This window comes from Sinohyriopsis cumingii, chromosome 1, assembly GCF_028554795.1.
Source record: "Sinohyriopsis cumingii isolate HCF-2022 chromosome 1, ASM2855479v2, whole genome shotgun sequence".
Lineage (NCBI taxonomy): Eukaryota > Metazoa > Mollusca > Bivalvia > Unionida > Unionidae > Sinohyriopsis > Sinohyriopsis cumingii.
In genome coordinates this window covers 146,811,935-146,832,856 of record NC_142961.1, presented here as the reverse complement: position 1 = coordinate 146,832,856, position 20,922 = coordinate 146,811,935, and the positions used below count along the sequence as shown (strand labels likewise).

Genomic DNA, 20,922 nt, shown 5'->3' with positions numbered 1-20,922 from the left:
ATCACTTCGGTCTTTTCTGCATTAGACTTAAATCCCAAACGATACACAACTGGTCAAAGTCATTTGAAATAACCAGAGCCGTTCATACAAGAATTCAGCTGAAATGTGTAGCTGCTACTTGACTGTCTTTGGTGCGCTACATTGTTTTAACAAAACAATATTTAACAAAACTCAGATGCAAAACCCAACGTTCAATCGATTGTATTGTTGATTAGACGCAAGTTGTTTGTTCTGCCCATAATTTTACTATAAATTCTCTTCCGCCATAAGGTTGTAGTGCACCAAAGACACTTAAATAGAAACCATATAGTTCTGCAGGTATTCTGTCTGAACGTGAGTCTTCAAAATACTCGGACAGTTCGATGCTTTTGGCTGACACAAAAACTACTGCCACCACCAGCCCCAGCCCCAGCCCCAGCCCCAAACAATAATCAAACAACAGAAGTATTCCACCAATTTGAGGCATAAAACGTTGAGATTACAGTCGTATTCTAAGGTTTCAACTCCCTATCCGGAACGGTGTAAGAGTATTTGCGTGACATTACGCACGCACGTACATCCGGGTGTGCAGGATAACATTATTCCTATAATTTCTTCGAAAAATAGTCAGTAGTCGCCATGGTGACTTAAAGCCATTATGTTCCTTTACATCTTTAACAGTGGGCTCCTAATCTTTCGACATTTTAGCGGCTCTTTAGGTCTAACACAAGATTTCGACATTGTCTTTAACGGCTCTTGAGGTCTAACACAAGATTTCGACATTGTCTTTAGCGGCTCTTGAGGTCTAACACAAGATTTCGACATTGTCTTTAGCGGCTCTTGAGGTCTAACACAAGATTTCGACATTGTCTTTAGCGGCTCTTGAGGTCTAACACAAGATTTCGACATTGTCTTTAACGGCTCTTGAGGTCTAACACAAGATTTCGACATTGTCTTTAGCGGCTCTTCAGGTCTAACACAAGATTTCGACATTGTCTTTAATGGCTCTTGAGGTCTAACACAAGATTTCGACATTGTCTTTGACGGCTCTTGAGGTCTAACACAAGATTTCGACATTGTCTTTAGCGGCTCTTGAGGTCTAACACAAGATTTCGACATTGTCTTTAGCGGCTCTTCAGGTCTAACACAAGATTTCGACATTGTCTTTGACGGCTCTTGAGGTCTAACACAAGATTTCGACATTGTCTTTAACGGCTCTTGAGGTCTAACACAAGACCCCAAACATGCTGAAGGACGCAAGTCACTCTCAAGTCCAAGCCGCAAAGTAATAAGAGAAAGCTATGACAGAGCCAACGTCGAGAACGTTCTAAAGGCTCTGTATTTCTAGTTTTATTCTCGATCCAATTACAGGATACCTGGTGTACGACTTTGAGCTCGAGTGCTATGTTTTTAACGAAGATGGATAAAGTGCTTTCTAAATGATCCATCCACTAGATCCAAGTAAATAAAAAACACTTACTGCATCTCCTTTTTCACCCTTCGTTCCGGGACGTCCCGATTCTCCCATTAGGCCCTGATAAGATGAAAAATTAAGAGATTATGAACTGAAATAAACGTTTCTCGCACTTACAAAAACCGGGTGTGAAGACGATTTAAAAAAAAATATTTTGAAACCGAGTGCATACTTCAGCAACATATGGAATAATCATGTCTAATAATTTTTGCCGATAACTGGCGTATTTTTTCTATATTTTTTGCATTAGTATTATAATTTGCCAAATTTCTATCACGCAAAAATATGAGTTCCTCGTGGAGCTGCAAATCAGCTTGAAAACAATTACATGTGTCGTGGAGAAACGTTAAATGTAAATATCAAATGGGAAAAGGAAATTACTGATTAGAGTGTCTTATATATTTGTCTTGGAGGTGTCTTACATATTTGTCTTGGAGATGTCTTACATATTTGTCTTGGAGGTGCCTTACATATTTGTCTTGGAGGTGTCTTACATATTTGTCTTGGAGGTGCCTTACATATTTGTTTTGGAGGTGTCTTACATATTTGTGAGGTGTCTTACATATTTGTCTTGGCGGTGTCTTATATATTTGTCTTGGAGATGTCTTACATATTTGTCTTGGAGGTGTCTTACATATTTCTCTTTATTGGCTGAAAATATTAATTAGTACCAAATTTAAAGAGCGCTTAAATTTTACAATAATTTACCAAAGTAAGTAGTTGTATTCGTGTCAATCTGGCAACAAATGTACTAATACTATCCACAATTAATTCCAGTATAAAATGGCTGACAATTTAGGCACAGCGGAAAACATGAAGTCTTTATATAGGCCAGCAAGCCGCTACATATTCAGAAATATTAAACAACATATGTTTAGACAACATTAGTGTACCAGCAGTGTATGTAAGTGGATTCTTAGTCAACAGTGTACCAGCAGTGTCTTTAAGAGAGGATTCTTAGACAACATTAGTGTACCAGCAGTGTCTTTAATAGAGGATTCTTAGTGAACATTACTGCATTAGCAGTGTGTAAGTGGATTCTTAGTCAACAGTAGTGTATCAGCAGTGTCTTTAAGAGAGGATTCTTAGACAGCATTAGTGTATCAGCAGTGTGTGTAAGTGGATTCTTAGTCAACATTAGTGTACCAGCAGTGTTATGTAAGTGGATTCTTAGTCAACATTAGTGTACCAGCAGTGTTATGTAAGTGGATTCTTAGTCAACATTAGTGTACCAGCAGTGTTATGTAAGTGGATTCTTAGTCAACATTAGTGTACCAGCAGTGTTATGTAAGTGGATTCTTAGTCAACAGTGTACCAGCAGTGTATATAAGTGGATTCTTAGTCAACATTAGTATACCAGCAGCGTCTGTAAGTTGATTCTTAGTCAACATTAGTGTACCAGCAGTGTATGTCAGCAGATTCTTAGTCAACAGTGTACCAGCAGTGTATGTAAGTGGATTATTAAACAGCATTAGTGTACCTGCAGTGTAAGTGGATTTTAAGAGAGCATTAATGTACCTGCAGTGTATGTAAGTGGATTCTTAGTCAAAAGTAGTATACCAGCAGTGTATGTAGGTGGATTCTTCCACCATATTAGTGTACCAGCAGTGTATGTAAGGGGGTTCAAAGCTCCTTGGTACTAAAATGCAACGCAGCAGAAATCTGGTATTCGATAAACATATTAAACAACGCGATTAATCAAGTATTTGATAGTACAATTTACACTGTATATAAATGTTTACCAGTGACTTAGTTCAAGGTAATATAAAAAGTGAGAGATAATATGCATCACTATAATTTAGAAATATAATAGTCATATAATAGAAATATAATAGACAATAGGGTAAAATGGTCTTAAAAAGATGAAACGGCTCACTGGAGGTCCTTGTGGTCCCGAAGCGCCTGGAACGCCAGCAGCTCCTTGTTGACCCTACGAATGAATATATATATATATATATATATATATATATATATATATATATATATATATATATATATATATATATATATATATATATATATATATGGAGAGAAACAGAGAGAGAGAGAGGAATATTTTTAAAATCTTTTGTCTCAAACATGTTTATGCGTGCACGTGCACTGTACGTATTGCACAGGCGACAGTCTGTAAGAGTCTGTAGCACGATTTTCATGCCAAGGATTTTAATCCAAATCGTCCCCTTTCTGAAGACTGCAAACAAGAATCGTTGCCATTTGTTTTTATTATTATTTTCTACAGGTTGTAACCGGTGTTAAGTGCTTACCTTTAAAAGTAAAAAGTTTTACGTAGAAAGCGTGTATATATTATGGAGAAGAAGAAAAAATGTCTCCTTGTATTACTGATTTAGATCATAAAAGCGTGACATTTCCCCAGTCAACCAAAGACATTCCCCTGCGAATGTGTTGTTAATGCCTGCAGAGCAGTCTGTCTTTCTTTCCCCTATGGTTTACGATAGAACCAGCTAAGATCGTACTGCATATGAGTTTTGATAGAATATTTACATAAAATGAAGAAGCTGACCAAGATCTAGTATTTTATACATGTGTTTTGTACTGGATATTAATCACTACTTACACGTTCACCTTGCTTGCCGGGAATACCATCAATACCTGGCGCACCAGCCAAACCCTGTAATTGAACAAACATCTCAGAACTTCGGAAGAGCTTTCTACTATATACAAGTCCAATAGCCTTTATTGGGTTAACAATGTGAGTGTGTGTGTGTGTGACAGAGAGAGACAGAGACATACAGACCGACAGAGGGAGGAAGAACGGTATTCTTGTTAATTATGAGAAAGATTAATTACTAACTATTCTGTGATATACAGTCAACTAGTATACAGCAATGGCATATAATGGACGTCATTCAAAATACACCCACCTATAAATCTAAGTCAATGCATGGAAATTAATAAAATAATGTTTGATAAAATAAGTCGAAGGGGACACCCGGGTTCGAACCAGGGACCTCTCGATCTGCAGTCGAATGCTCTACCACTGAGCTATATCCCCTTCTATAAAGTCTATATAATTGTACTTATGACTAAGAGTTGACACTTGCCATCTGTTAGATAAGGGCATTATACGTGGTATCGATATCTGCCTGCTGTATATGCCGTCCACGGGACAGCTATTAGTGATCTAGGTAATAAAAATACAAAGTTAACTTGGAACACACACTCCTTTAAACATCATCTGTATTTAAAACCGAATCCACCAGGATGGTTGAACAATACAGAGATGTCGTTGCCGTCGTTGTTCTTCGTTGTTGTCTGGACCAAAAAGTAGCTCTCCGCCTTTGATTCTGACACTACTGGTAGCGGAGAGAAACCGGGCCTGGCCTTATTTCATACTGAATCTTTCACCATTCTATCAGTTCCTACTATCGGATGCTCGCTAGTAAGTAATAAATTTATTTCTACTGACATTTGTATGCGGATATTAAATGCTTCAGTGGTAACTTTTTTAGTATTAATCCCTGTCAGAACAGTGCACCTTTTTATACATCTTTCACTGACCTTTTTTTAAATTGCTGACGCATTCGTGGAAGGCAGCATCACCCCTAGGCATGAGTTACGGCACGACTTAACCGCAGTTCTATTGCAAGCATTCGTCAGTTCTTAGTGATTTAGTCCTCGCTAAAGAGTTTCCACGCGGTTCTCTTGCCTTGGGTGATGCTGCTTTCTACGCATGCGTCATCAATTTATAAATGGTTAGTAAATGATAGATACACGGGTGTTCTGTTCTGACAGGGATTAATACTAAAAAAAAAAGAAGAATGTTCTGTAGGATTTAAGGCCTTGGGTAGAAAAAAGAGGGACTTTACTTACAATCCGCATGCAATGGTCAGTCGAAACAAATTTATTACTTACTAGCGAGCGTCCGATAGTCAGAACTGATTGGAGGGTGAAAGCGTCAGTATGAAACACGGCCCAGACGGGTTGGTCTCCGCTACCAGTAATGTCAGAAAAAGTAAGCGGATATCCACTTGTTGGTCTAGTTGTTGTCATGGGGTTTAAAGCCGTATTTCAGCACAAGATAGGCTATAGATGGCGACCAGTATAACTGGTGGAAGAAGAACCCGTGATGACCCCGAGTATGACAACCGACCCACGAGAAACAACTGGCAAACTTTCTCACGTACCCACATTAGTTGAGCCCAAGATTCCAACTCACGAAGGCAGAGAATACCTAGACGAATTCTAATAAACGTTGTGTATCAGTTGAAGCAGGTATTACCACTACGTTGTAGACGTCTTTCCCACCTCGATTTTACTCAAAGACTTGATAAGTGATGCACGTATTATACAGTTAAATAAGCAGAAATGTAGGTAGGTAAGTACACTGGCGATGCGAGGTTTCGAGGGAACCGTGAACAATATTATGTAGTGTCGCCCCTACTTCGCTCCAGAGAACAGGTTTTATGCCCGTTGCCAACATTTCTCCTCATCCCCTCCCATTTTTAAATATACGTTTTGTGAAGAATTGCCCTCGCTACGCTGAATTAAAGGTGAAATACTACGACAATTTGATTTGAAGAAAAAATGCTTCCGACGTAGCCCCTTTCGCCAATCGTCCGGAGGCAAGTGCTTCCTCAAACCCCCACCCACCCACTCTTGCCATTGTACCGCTACTGCGTAAGTTTATAAGTATGTATCAGTTTCAATACAATATCTATTCATGTACGTCTGTGTATTGGAATGTCTCTTTTAATGGGAAACTAACGTGGTGATATAAAAAAAGAAAATTATATTCGAAATGTATACAAATAATTGTAAAATAACTTACCGGGAGACCATCTGAGCCTGGCAGACCTGGAAGACCAATCTCTCCTTTGTCACCCTGTCAAAAAATATAAACTACAATACTTCAAGACATTTTAGAGGGCTGACGCTTTGATCGTGTTATTCAATTATATCGTCATGAAAAGATACCTTTGTGTTGAGTCTACATTCAGAGAAAGTTTCAACAGGTGATGCGTTATCGACGTAACACAGTGGATGGATGTCTTAAGATGTTAGTTAGTCTTTTCAAGTTATCCAAGACAGCAAAAACAAAACGAAACTAAAATAAAGATTAAAATAATAAAATACTGAAACAATGTTTTGTTACGTTTGTTGAAATTTGAGTAGTTTCTAAAACAAATTCGCTATTTTCTTCAATTGATCCCTAGACAACACATGATTCAGCCTACACCAACCTTTTCACCTCTCTCTCCCAGTTGACCCTGGTCCCCCTTTAGACCCTGTAATACAAACAAAATAATCAGTAACAAGCAATCCCAAATAGTAATCCGTATAACTAACCAATGATAAATGGATTTTTTAAAAATTAATGGATTCTCTTTGCATTTATCTATGCAACCCCTCTGATTTTAGTGACAAATATGATCTAGAAACATTGGTGTTTTCTTAGTTTGTTTATTTGTTTAATTTTGGTGCTAAACTTGTGAAATTCAAGCACTGAAATAATTATTTCCCATATTTTCGATTTTTTTTAGAGTAAATTAAAAAAATAAACAAACAGTAAATGAGTTTGGATTGCTAATAAAAGACTGCTGATATGGATCAAGTATATAAACAAAATCACCTTTCAGAAACAGGATTTTGACTAGCTTGGTAAAATTATGGATTAGTTGTGTATGCCATGATGCTTGGAATTTAAAGATATGGCTGGTATATAATTGGAATTTTAAGCTATGGTTGGTATATAATTGGAATTTTAAGCTATGGTTGGTATATAATTGGAATTTAAAGCTATGGTTGGTATATAATTGGAATTTTAAGGTATGGCTGGTATATAATTGGAATTTTAAGCTATGGCTGGTATATAATTGGAATTTTAAGCTATGGTTGGTATATAATTGGAATTTAAAGCTATGGTTGGTATATAATTGGAATTTTAAGCTATGGTTGGTGTATAATTGGAATTTTAAGGTATGGCTGGTATATAACTGGAATTTTAAGCTATGGCTGGTATATAATTGGAATTTAAAGCTATGGCTGGTATATAATTGGAATTTTAAGCTATGGTTGGTATATAATTGGAATTTTAAGCTATGGTTGGTGTATAATTGGAATTTTAAGGTATGGCTGGTATATAACTGGAATTTTAAGCTATGGCTGGTATATAATTGGAATTTAAAGCTATGGTTGGTATATAATTGGAATTTTAAGCTATGGTTGGTATATAATTGGAATTTAAAGCTATGGTTGGTATATAATTGGAATTTTAAGGTATGGTTGGTATATAATTGGAATTTTAAGCTATGGTTGGTATATAATTGGAATTTTAAGGTATGGCTGGTATATAATTGGAATTTTAAGCTATGGTTGGTATATAATTGGAATTTAAAGCTATGGTTGGTATATAATTGGAATTTAAAGCTATGGTTGGTATATAATTGGAATTTTAAGGTATGGTTGGTATATAATTGGAATTTTAAGCTATGGTTGGTATATAATTGGAATTTTAAGCTATGGCTGGTATATAATTGGAATTTAAAGCTATGGTTGGTATATAATTGGAATTTTAAGCTATGGTTGGTGTATAATTGGAATTTTAAGCTATGGTTGGTATATAATTGGAATTTTAAGGTATGGCTGGTATATAATTGGAATTTAAAGCTATGGTTGGTATATAATTGGAATTTTAAGGTATGGTTGGTGTATAATTGGAATTTTAAGCTATGGTTGGTATATAATTGGAATTTTAAGCTATGGCTGGTATATAATTGGAATTTAAAGCTATGGTTGGTATATAATTGGAATTTTAAGCTATGGTTGGTATATAATTGGAATTTAAAGCAATGGCTGGTATATAATTGGAATTTTAAGGTATGGCTGGTATATAATTGGAATTTTAAGCTATGGTTGGTATATAATTGGAATTTTAAGCTATGGTTGGTATATAATTGGAATTTTAAGGTATGGCTGGTATATAATTGGAATTTAAAGCTATGGTTGGTATATAATTGGAATTTTAAGCTATGGTTGGTGTATAATTGGAATTTAAAGCTATGGTTGGTATATAATTGGAATTTTAAGCTATGGTTGGTATATAATTGAAATTTTAAGGTATGGTTGGTATATAATTGGAATTTTAAGCTATGGCTGGTGTATAATTGGAATTTTAAGCTATGGTTGGTATATAATTGGAATTTAAAGCAATGGCTGGTATATAATTGGAATTTTAAGGTATGGCTGGTATATAATTGGAATTTTAAGCTATGGTTGGTATATAATTGGAATTTAAAGCTATGGTTGGTGTATAATTGGAATTTAAAGCTATGGTTGGTATATAATTGGAATTTAAAGCAATGGCTGGTATATAATTGGAATTTAAAGCTATGGTTGGTATATAATTGGAATTTAAAGCTATGGTTGGTATATAATTGGAATTTTAAGCTATGGCTGGTATATAATTGGAATTTTAAGCTATGGTTGGTATATAATTGGAATTTTAAGCTATGGTTGGTATATAATTGAAATTTAAAGCTATGTTTGGTATATAATTGGAATTTTAGGCTATGGTTGGTATATAATTGGAATTTTAAGCTATGGTTGGTATATAATTGGAATTTAAAGCAATGGCTGGTATATAATTGGAATTTTAAGGTATGGCTGGTATATAATTGGAATTTTAAGCTATGGTTGGTATATAATTGGAATTTTAAGCAATGGCTGGTATATAATTGGAATTTAAAGCTATGGTTGGTATATAATTGGAATTTAAAGCTATGGTTGGTATATAATTGGAATTTAAAGCAATGGCTGGTATATAATTGTAAATTAAAGCAATGGCTGGTATATAATTGGAATTTAAAGTTATGGTTGGTATATAATTGGAATTTTAAGCTATGGTTGGTATATAATTGGAATTTAAAGCAATGGCTGGTATATAATTGTAATTTAAGGCAATGGCTGGTATATAATTGGAATTTTAAGCTATGGTTGGTATATAATTGGAATTTTAAGCAATGGCTGGTATATAATTGGAATTTTAAGTTATGGTTGGTATATAATTGGAATTTTAAGCAATGGCTGGTATATAATTGGCATTTTAAGCAATGGCTGGTATATAATTGGAATTTTAAGGTATGGCTGGTATATAATTGGAATTTTAAGCTATGGTTGGTATATAATTGGAATTTTAAGCTATGGTTGGTATATAATTGGAATTTAAAGCAATGGCTGGTATATAATTGTAATTTAAAGCAATGGCTGGTATATAATTGGAATTTTAAGCTATGGTTGGTATATAATTGGCATTTTAAGCAATGGCTGGTATATAATTGGAATTTTAAGTTATGGTTGGTATATAATTGGAATTTTAAGCAATGGCTGGTATATAATTGGAATTTTAAGCAATGGCTGGTATATAATTGGAATTTTAAGGTATGGCTGGTATATAATTGGAATTTTAAGCTATGGTTGGTATATAATTGGAATTTTAAGCAATGGCTGGTATATAATTGGAATTTAAAGCTATGGTTGGTATATAATTGGAATTTTAAGCTATGGTTGGTATATAATTGGAATTTAAAGCAATGGCTGGTATATAATTGGAATTTTAAGGTATGGCTGGTATATGATTGGAATTTGAAGCTATGGTTTGTATATAATTGTAATTTAAAGCAATGGCTGGTATATAATTGGAATTTTAAGGTATGGCTGTTATATAATTGGAAGTTTAAGGTATGGTTGGTATATAATTGGAATTTTAAGCTATGGCTGGTATATAATTGGAATTTTAAGGTATGGCTGTTATATAATTGGAAGTTTAAGGTATGGTTGGTATATAATTGGAATTTTAAGCTATGGCTGGTATATAATTGGAATTTTAAGGTATGGCTGTTATATAATTGGAAGTTTAAGGTATGGTTGGTATATAATTGGAATTTTAAGCTATGGTTGGTATATAATTGGAATTTTAAGGTATGGCTGGTATATAATTGGCATTTTAAGCTATGGCTGGTATATAATTGGAATTTTAAGGTATGGCTGGTATATAATTGGAATTTTAAGGTATGGTTGGTATATAATTGGAATTTTAAGCTATGGCTGGTATATAATTGGAATTTTAAGGTATGGCTGTTATATAATTGGAAGTTTAAGGTATGGTTGGTATATAATTGGAATTTTAAGCTATGGTTGGTATATAATTGGAATTTTAAGGTATGGCTGGTATATAATTGGCATTTTAAGCTATGGCTGGTATATAATTGGAATTTTAAGGTATGGCTGGTATATAATTGGAATTTTAAGGTATGGTTGGTATATAATTGGAATTTTAAGCTATGGCTGGTATATAATTGGAATTTTAAGGTATGGCTGTTATATAATTGGAATTTTAAGGTATGGCTGGTATATAATTGGAATTTTAAGCTATGGTTGGTATATAATTGGCATTTTAAGCAATGGCTGGTATATAATTGAAATTTTAAGCTATGGTTGGTATATAATTGGAATTTTAAGCTATGGTTGGTATATAATTGGAAGTTAAAGCTATGGTTGGTATATAATTGGAATTTTAAGCTATGGTTGGTATATAATTGGAATTTAAAGCAATGGCTGGTATATAATTGGAATTTAAAGCAATGGCTGGTATATAATTGGAATTTTAAGCTATGGTTGGTATATAATTGGCATTTTAAGCAATGGCTGGTATATAATTGAAATTTTAAGCTATGGTTGGTATATAATTGGAATTTTAAGGTATGGCTGGTATATAATTGGAATTTTAAGCTATGGTTGGTATATAATTGGAATTTTAAGCTATGGTTGGTATATAATTGGAATTTAAAGCAATGGCTGGTATATAATTGAAATTTTAAGCTATGGTTGGTATATAATTGGCATTTTAAGCAATGGTTGGTATATAATTGGAATTTTAAGCTATGGTTGGTATATAATTGGAATTTAAAGCAATGGCTGGTATATAATTGGAATTTTAAGGTATGGTTGGTATATAATTGGAATTTTAAGCTATGGTTGGTATATAATTGGAATTTTAGGCTATGGCTGGTATATAATTGGAATTTTAAGGTATGGTTGGTATATAATTGGAATTTAAAGCTATGGTTGGTATATAATTGGAATTTTAAGGTATGGCTGGTATATAATTGGAATTTTAAGGTATGGTTGGTATATATTTGGAATTTTAAGGTATGGCTGGTATATAATTGGAATTTAAAGCTATGGTTGGTATATAATTGGAATTTTAAGCAATGGCTGGTATATAATTGGAATTTAAAGCTATGGTTGGTATATAATTGGAATTTTAAGCTATGGCTGGTATATAATTGGAATTTAAAGCTATGGTTGGTATATAATTGGAATTTAAAGCTATGGTTGGTATATAACTGGATTGTAAAACTATGGTTGGTATATAACTGGAATGTAAAACTATGGTTGATATATAATTTCAATTTTAAGCTATAATCAACTTTTTTTTTAAATATTTATTTTGAGATTAAGCATCTTTCGAATCAATTTTTTCAAAGAATGAGATGTTATGTCTTCGTTTTCTCAGGGTAAAAATATTTAAACTGTGAATCACGAAGTATATGGAATATTCCTAGCTTTCAGGAGAATCACTTGGATTTAGAAACAGACTGTATTTTTTATTCCGTCACTGTTTTCTATCAGGAAATTTGAATTGGGTGTACCGATACATTCCATGTAAAATTCAACAAGAACGTACTTACCGAAGACTGCATTTGTCAGATAATTGCGAAAAACAAAAGACAAGTACATGAAGACAAACGAAGCTTGCAGCAAGGTTTATAATCCAGCAAAACTTCCTAGTCTAACAATTCCCCTTTCTGAGGAGAAGACGAGACACGTACGTGATCAGATAACGGAGAACTCTGATTACATATTTTTAAATTTGATTTTAAAACTATTTCCAGTCAGAAATATGACTAATGAAAGAAACAATAATTTACAAAGACAGATACAGATAGTTGAAAGAGAACAAAATTATACAAAATCCGAACACAAGAGTTGAATCATATATAAAAGCGGAACTGAAACAAAGCTTACTATATCAAGAACAAGTACTGACATCTTACCTTGATTCCTTGGGGACCTTGAATACCCTGAGGACCAGGCGGGCCTGGTGGACCCTAAATTGTAAATGTATTCATTCTGAATGATTTGTATAAACAGAAAGAAAGAAAGAAAGAAAGAAAGAACGAAAACACCCCTCTCCTGGTATAGACGTATGTGTCTTATATAAGATGCGATCATATTTTTATTTGACGATTCTTGGGTTTTTTTTCAAAATTATTTACAGTGTTCATAAAAAAAGATTTGCTTAGGAAAAAAAAAGAACTAATAAGTCTGTTATTTTGACGTTATCTATGTATACATTTGAAACGGTTCGTTCACACGGTACAGTTATATTCGCATGCTTTGATATCAACTATTATTAAAATAGAAATAAAAGTTGTTCACTGCTAACAGGTAAGTACAATGAACTTTGTATGAAATTTGTGAACTTCACACAATTATGTCTCATACTAAAAGCTGTGCATGTTTGAATGAATGTTTCAGACAGTGCATATTCTTTTAATGAATAGATTCGCTTTTGTATTTATCAAATTGAAGATTCGAAAAAAGACATGTAAGTGTAAAAAGTACTTACGATCACACTTTCGACTGCATTAGAACTCACAGATGCACCAGCTGGTCCCTGAATAATAATAATAATAATAATAATAATTAGATAACGAAGACAACAAAGAAGAAATAGATGACGATAATGGCGATGACGATGACAACGACAAAACCTGTATTGCACACAGTTTCATTATATCAGGTACAATATTAGTATATCACATTGCATCATGTAACATCAGCCATAGACGACTTAATGTTTTTCACAGTAATTTAGCTCATATTGACATTAATATTACAATCAATATTTCTGCGGAATTCGAGCAAATACAATGTCAAGGACGTGAACGACGTAAACGAGATAATAATTTATGTCACTGTTTGGCTTCAAATTTAACAACTCTTCGTGCCATTTGTCTGTTGCTTGAAACAGAGGCTAGTCTAGGTGTGAATTTCGACTTACTGCGGGTCCAGGTGGGCCAGGAGGTCCCTGTAGTCCCTGGATACCAGGCTCTCCATCTGCTCCCTGGAGAGAAAAGTTGAAATTTAATTTTGAAGCACAGGATGTTTTTTGAGTACAAAGGGAATAGTAGGTGGGAATTTAAACTTGCTGCTGATGTTGAAGGTTATTGGAATGTGACTTTGTGAATACCCTAAATTCGTGGCTGGAAGATGTCAGCACGCTGTGAAGTTAAATAGAGAATTTCCCGTTCCAGTCGAATATATCACAATATTCAGTATCAGAACCCAAATGTGTAAAATTACAGGAGGAAGGCACTAAGAATGGATTTATTATTTTATTTCAACGATTATATTGCAAGTTATATAGTACTGGAAAAATAGGTTAGTGAAGCAGGTTTTATACTAGTATTGGAAAAAATAGGTCAGTGATGCAGGTTTTATACTAGTATTGGAATAAAAAAAATAGGTCAGTGGGCAACAGAAAGAATATACCCGAGATCCAGGTTCTCCCTTCGGTCCAGTTATGCCAGCATCTCCCCTCTCGCCCTGGAAAACACGAGTCATTATCAAATTTACGGGAAGAAAATTTATTTATTTTACCAAAAATTTGTTACCCGACAGTATAAAATGTGTTCATGCGTATGAGGCGCCGTAGCGGACAAAAGCTGGTCCAATGAGAAAGCTGCTGTTAAATTTCGATGTCGTATGTCGAGAAATCTAGTATCACGTGTTGGATCAAATTGCATGTCCTTAAAGTTCCATTTTCAAGATCGAGATTTTAGATTTTATATGCTGAATTATTTAGTGGTGTTTTAAAGTTATATTTCATATGTCGGCGTTTTACAATGTATATTTTGAATTACACAGCGATGGTTGAACTTTCAATATCATATGTCAAAATCCCTAAATCACACGTTGTATGCAACTGTTTATGATGAAAGTTCCATCTCATATGGCGAGCATTTTGATTTCGTCTGTTGAATTTCACAGCAACGCGAAGCAGCCTTCTTATTTAAAAATAACGCGGTCCGTTCACGAGAGCGAACTTTAGCGAAGAAATTGATTGTAGTTATCGACCTGTGAATGGTAACTTTGAAACTTTAAATGCATGAAATATAATGGCGCCTCATAATTGAATACACGAATGATGTATCTTAATAATCGATATTATTTTGAACTTTAAAGTGGACATTGTGTAATGTTACTTTTAACACCAACACATCATTTCACCATATAAAAATAAAAATTCTGACAAGCACAATAAAATGTCCAATCACCGCTGATAACAACAGATACAATCTAAAAATTCAACATAAGAAATGGAACTGTCAGCACAATCAATGTGATTCAACATGTTAAATTGAAACTCTCGACATATGACATTAAAATTTCAACAACCGCCGTGTAATTCAGAAGATAATATCTAAAAACGTGACATATGACATCAAATTTTCAACAAGCGCTGTGTAATTCAGCAGATGAAATCTAAATACTCAACATATGAAATGGAACTTTCAACATAAACTCTTTGAACCAATACGTAAATTAGAAATTATCGACGTATGACATTGAAATTTCAACCACCACCGTGTAATTCAAACAACACAATCCAAACCTTCGGCAGAGAAAATATAACTTTCAACCACTACTGTTTAACTCAACAGATACAATCTAAAATCTCGACATAAAAAATGGAACTTTAAGAACAAGCATTTTATGATACAACACGTGAAATTGGAATTGTGGACATCTGACATAAAAATTTCAACGGCAACTTGGACCAGCTTTTGTCCGCTAGAGTGCTTCATATATGCGGAGCACCCATTTCTTCGTAGAACTTGACTTCTTTCAAAGCTGTATCTTTCTTGCTCCCGTATGAATCATAATTTTATCATATAGGCCTTCACGGACAATCAGTTATATATACAGTAGCATTGTTGCAACCTATTTAATTCCAAGTGAGGAAGCTTTGCCGATATCACATTGAATGCTCATACCCAACATCCACTTTACCATGTTTTTTTTGTTTTTTTTTAAATCCACTGATGACTTCATTTTTAAGATTAATTCAGACATGTAAGTTACACACAAATTATCTTTCTATAATAAAAATGATCTTTCCACTTTCAAAATCCTCTTGGTTCATCGATTTCTAATGAGAACATTGTGTCTATTTTGAAGTTTACAAATGAGTTCAGAGGAATGTACACGATTTTATAAGTCTGGTATGATATCTACTACCATAATAAGGACAAATATAGAAGATAATATAAGCAACGTCGTAGATGAGATTGAATGAGACTTTTAAATTAAATATAGAAGAATGTAATACTAGTGACAATAAATCCTCAAATAAACACACACACACACACACACACACACACTTATTCGTGAGGAGAATACAATTAAATATAATCAACTCTGAGATGGAACTTGTAGCCATAACAGTTAAGAAAGAATGTTCACATTGTTTGAATACATATAAATTATGTAGTTTAATTTTAAATAGGTTGTTGCGTGTTTCAGAATGTGGAGCCTAGAAAAATTTTGTAAAGCTTACAACTTCCTTGATGACTTTCAAACACCCTTGATAGAAGAAGTTACAGCTTCTTTTTATCTTAAATGTGTGTGTGTGTGTGTGTGTGTGTGTGTGTGTGTGTGTGTGTGTGTGTGTGTGTGTTAACGCATAGCAACATTTTGATATGTTACGTGGTTCTGAGGCAAGTAAAGTTCTTGACGAAGGAAATACCACTCTAGCTGATAATGGGAATCGAACCCGCATCCTTCTAGTTCCACGCCTTAACCACTGAGCCATCACGGCTGGGGATAAACATAGTCTAAATGTAATTAGGTTAAATATACCAACAATGTAACAAAGAAATGGCTAAAAAGGCAAACAAAGTACACTCAAGCTTAACAAATGAGGTCCAAAGGGAAGAAGTTTGGTATGGGTAAGTTACTCTCCTTGAGGTCAATCCAAATGTAAGTTTCATGAATGTAGGTGAAACAGGGTCTAATATATTCAAGATATCATAAAGGAGAGCTGAAAATGCACGTCACAGTGACCTAGTCTGGTATGGTTCAGTTATCCTCATTGAGATCCATCCACATAAAAGTTTTCAGGAGCGTAGTTGAGATAGGGTCTAATGTATTCCAAGCATAATATACGGAGAACAGCAAATACATAAGTCACTCAAGCGCGTACCTTAGGTCACTGTGCCCTAGTTTGGTATATCGCAGTGACTCTTCTTGAGGTTGATGCACACGCAAATTTCATGAGTGCAAATGAATTAGGATTCAAGATATTGTGTGTGCAATGAACAAAAGTCACGGCGACCTAGTTTTGATACGATTGATTTACTCTTATTGAGATGCATCCAGGTACTATTTTTCCGTCAGTTTAGGTGAAATTAGGCCACGATACTAAGCGCGTAATGCAGAAACATACGAACAAACGAACGCAGAAAACAGGCGAACGAATGGGCCACACTCTGTATTCTTTCTCAGCTTTGTGGATAGCAGATATAAATCTCCCAACTATGTAATTTCCATCAAGACGTACGAAGGAAAGCAATTCCACAAGATATGCGATGACGACGACTTACAGCAAATGCTCTAAAGGATAATTTGAAAGTCATAAATCATAACTGATAGAGATCAATATTTTGACACATTCCTCGTTCTTAACTTCCTCAAGTCTCCAATACAAGTAAGACCTCACATCTAATCCAAAGTCTGAACACTGACAGATAGCTGACATGAACCTTAAAATCCAAGTGAACAGCCTGACGAAATCAGACAGGCCGTTTCGGGTTTAGAAAATCTATCACACAACCAGACAGGACCTGGACAAATTACTTAAATTTACACACCAAACATTATATCATGAGAACGAATTACGTAACCAGTACAGTCTAACACCTCCGCACTCTAAACTGAAATATCTGCCAAAATTAGAGGTCAAAAGATGTTTAAAATTATTTGCAACAACAGATCGACTGTAGGATCCGTACCCGTACTTGGATATGACTTTGAAGGTCATGGAGGTCATTCTAAATATGTCTTGAAAGACAAAGATAAAAGTCAATCAATATCCTTATTCACGTACCAGATCAAGAAGAGTATGCCCTGTCAATACTAAGTTTCTGTGCAACGCAAGGAAATTTGGTGACACATTTAAATTATCTGACAATTATATATGTCAAAAGCATACATACGGTGAAAACTTATATTACAAAGTGATAGACTTAGACCAAGAGATTGTTCAGTCATACTAGATGATTACATTATTAGATTTAACCCGGTGATCAATTCTCGTTCAAAAGACCGTTGTACACTTGATACAAAAGATAAAATATACCAGACTGATCTTTTCGTTTGTAAATAACTTTTGAAGATACACATTCTTTTTTAACTATTGCACTCCAAGTTCTGTTCTTAAGGACAGTGACTAACATAAAACAACAGACCACGTGCACTAGCCCGAAATCTCGAGCAGACAAATGACTTGATCTATTTTCAAGATTTGTCTGTCGAACAAAGACAATATAATGTTTGGGGAGTTGACATTCTTTATCACGTCATCATTATCTGGGTAAATCAGACAGTATTGTGGACATATGACAGACTTGTCAAATTAATAATCATATCGCATCTAGATGGAAAAAAAACACAATAAAGCACGAACAGCCAAGACTAATGGTTCCCAACCTTTTCGAGTATGAGGATCCCTTCTTAACTTCAAACAATATCGCCCCCCCCCCCCCCCGTGCTAATAATTGAACTTTTATGATCATTTGGAAAAACCACGAGGCTCCCTGGGGGGCCGCGGCCCACAGGTCGGGAATCAAAAGCCTAAACCATCTAGTTCGATGCTATGAGTGCCACTGGTTGAAAGCTTTAAGCTTATTTCAAAACAAGCATTAGGGCAAGTTGGAAAGGACAAAATATGTATCGCATTGCAATTATAATTGATTTTATTATGGGAAAGAAATGCAATCGTGCAAGCACTCATCACAGTGACTGTAAATAGTGCATGATAAACTTAAATAGTTGCAGCGCTTGTCGGTCAGTATATACGTATGTACAGCTTAAGAAATGCACATCCTTGCCCTCAAGGACAGCGTTCAACTTAAATTTCCTATGAAATGTAATGTATTAGTTTAAGCATAACCACAAAATTTCATATACAGGTAAAATGTTTCACCACTTATTTCAAATAATATTTCATATATACGTAACCTATGCTAAAATATATTTAAACACACTATTTCATAGACAGGTAAATATGTTTCAACACAAAATTTAATATACAGGTAAAATATGTTTCAACACGCAATTTCATATACAGGTAAAATATGCTTCGAAACACAATTTCATACACAGGTAAACTATGTTTCAGCACACCACGTCATAAATAGGTAAAATAGGTTTCAAAATACAATTTCATATACAGGTAAAATATGTTTGAAAGTTTCATAATGCATGATGTGTGTAGGTCAATGTATTAGATGAACAGATCCAAGCATAAAAGTTTGTCTTGAAAGTTAGCAAAGAAAACTATATTTGCCACGAACGAAAATTCAATACAGTCAATAGACAAGTCAATAGACAAGAACGGAACGGATTTTTCGAACTTTTGACGTCTCAACATGTGTCGTACAATGTATCCATTTCTTCTAGAGTTCTCCATCACAATGCTTTGTACAACAAATGTATGAAGACCACCAACAGCTATATTTGTTACATATAAATAAAATGGACAGCAACTACCTGTCAATCTGACGAAATAATTACATCAATTAAGGTGTTTCCAGCCTTTATCATACACTGATATCCTCATACAAAATTGTGGGCACTTGACATGAAATTAGCGGAGAAATTATGCTATTATAACATTAACTTGTTTGAATAACCTCATGGCATTGTATGACTCGGCCAAAGGTATTGAACCCTGAGTCACTTTGTGGCGTGAAATGGACATTTAATAAAAAAAAATAAATGACAAAAGTAACATTTAGTATTAAGCGTCCAAACGAACCCTTGATCAAGGCAGAATTCTGACATATATGGTTCATACGTATTACCTTTATGTTTTATTTTATATACATTCACTGAATTTTAATACCTTAACGTTTATATTTTATCTACTTGTTATTCGTATTTGCATTTATTTTGGAAGGGCGAATCTTCCTAAATTTTGGTGCAGTCCATTTGTACCTTTTAAGAACTTTACCTTTAGTTTGCACCATACAGCCAGCACTGTGCTCAGGTACCGTACATACATACATACATACATACATACATACATACATACATACATACATACATACATACCCCGAGTGGCCGAGTGGTCTAAAGCGCTCACCGTTACGGATCATTGCCATTTCACCTCTGTCTGTGGGGGTTCGAGTCTCGGGTTCCGCCAGTGTGGGTATGCAAGAAAGCTTGCCAGTAGCTTCTCGTGAGTCGGTGGGTCTTTCAGGGGGTTTCCCAGGTTTTCCTCCACTATTGATGCTGGCCGCCATGTATAGCCTATCTCGTGCTAAAAAATTGCGTTAAACCCTACAACAACATACCTACCTACCTACCTACCTACCGACCTACCTACCTACCTACCTACCTACCTACATACATACATACATACATGCATGCATACATACCGCTCCAATGGCCTAATGGTTAGAGCGTCTGCCTCGGATGTGAGAGGTCGCAGGGTCGAGTATAACAATCAAATATTTATAAAAATGGTACTAACAGCTGCCTCGGTAGGCGCTCAGCTTGAAGAGGTTAGTGTTAGGATCGGTCGGCCTGATGCTACATGTCTATGACATGATGCCCCAGTGCTAGACATCACTATAAACATTGTAGACGTCGTAGCGATATGACTGAACAATTGTTACAGCTACGTTAAAAATCCCCCATACATACATACATACATACATACATACTTACATACATACATACATACATACATACATACATACGAGGCACAAGTCCGGTTTTAAATGGTGCTACTGACCACATCGTATCATATATAGAAATAAAGTAAATGCATACATACATACATACATACATACATACATACATACATACATACATACATACGTACATACATACATACATACATACATACAATAGAGGCACAATACATACATACATACATACGAGGCACAAGTCCGGTCCTACATGGTGCTACTGACCACATCGTATCATATATAGAAATAAAGTAAATGCACGGTTGGAACGAGACAGCAAGGATTTTGTGGGTTTCTGCGATCATGATAATTCACTGGCAATGGTCTATCCTTTAACGATCCCAGTAAAGCACATGTTTGGTTTGAACATGACTCTAAGAATGTGACGGGTTTCTACGACTCACAGTC

General features: G+C 34.7%; 1 protein-coding gene and 1 non-coding gene across 16 annotated transcripts in view; both read right to left on the bottom strand.

The window, feature by feature from the left end:
• Positions 1-20,922, bottom strand: part of LOC149808102 (uncharacterized) — a 534,871-nt gene that overhangs the window by 37,901 nt on the left and 476,048 nt on the right. For all 15 annotated transcript variants that reach the window (XM_089973484.1, XM_089973483.1, XM_089973481.1 and 12 more), the window contains 9 exons: positions 14,030-14,083; positions 13,539-13,601; positions 13,104-13,151; positions 12,529-12,582; positions 6,655-6,699; positions 6,243-6,296; positions 4,029-4,082; positions 3,330-3,383; positions 1,460-1,513 (listed from right to left, as the gene is read on the bottom strand). In XM_089973484.1, the coding sequence (XP_089829610.1) occupies positions 1,460-1,513; positions 3,330-3,383; positions 4,029-4,082; positions 6,243-6,296; positions 6,655-6,699; positions 12,529-12,582; positions 13,104-13,151; positions 13,539-13,601; positions 14,030-14,083 (480 nt within the window). The remainder of the gene's footprint in view (positions 1-1,459; positions 1,514-3,329; positions 3,384-4,028; positions 4,083-6,242; positions 6,297-6,654; positions 6,700-12,528; positions 12,583-13,103; positions 13,152-13,538; positions 13,602-14,029; positions 14,084-20,922) is intronic.
• On the bottom strand, positions 4,395-4,466 carry Trnac-gca (transfer RNA cysteine (anticodon GCA)). The gene has a single exon. It is a non-coding gene; the product is annotated as a tRNA-Cys (tRNA).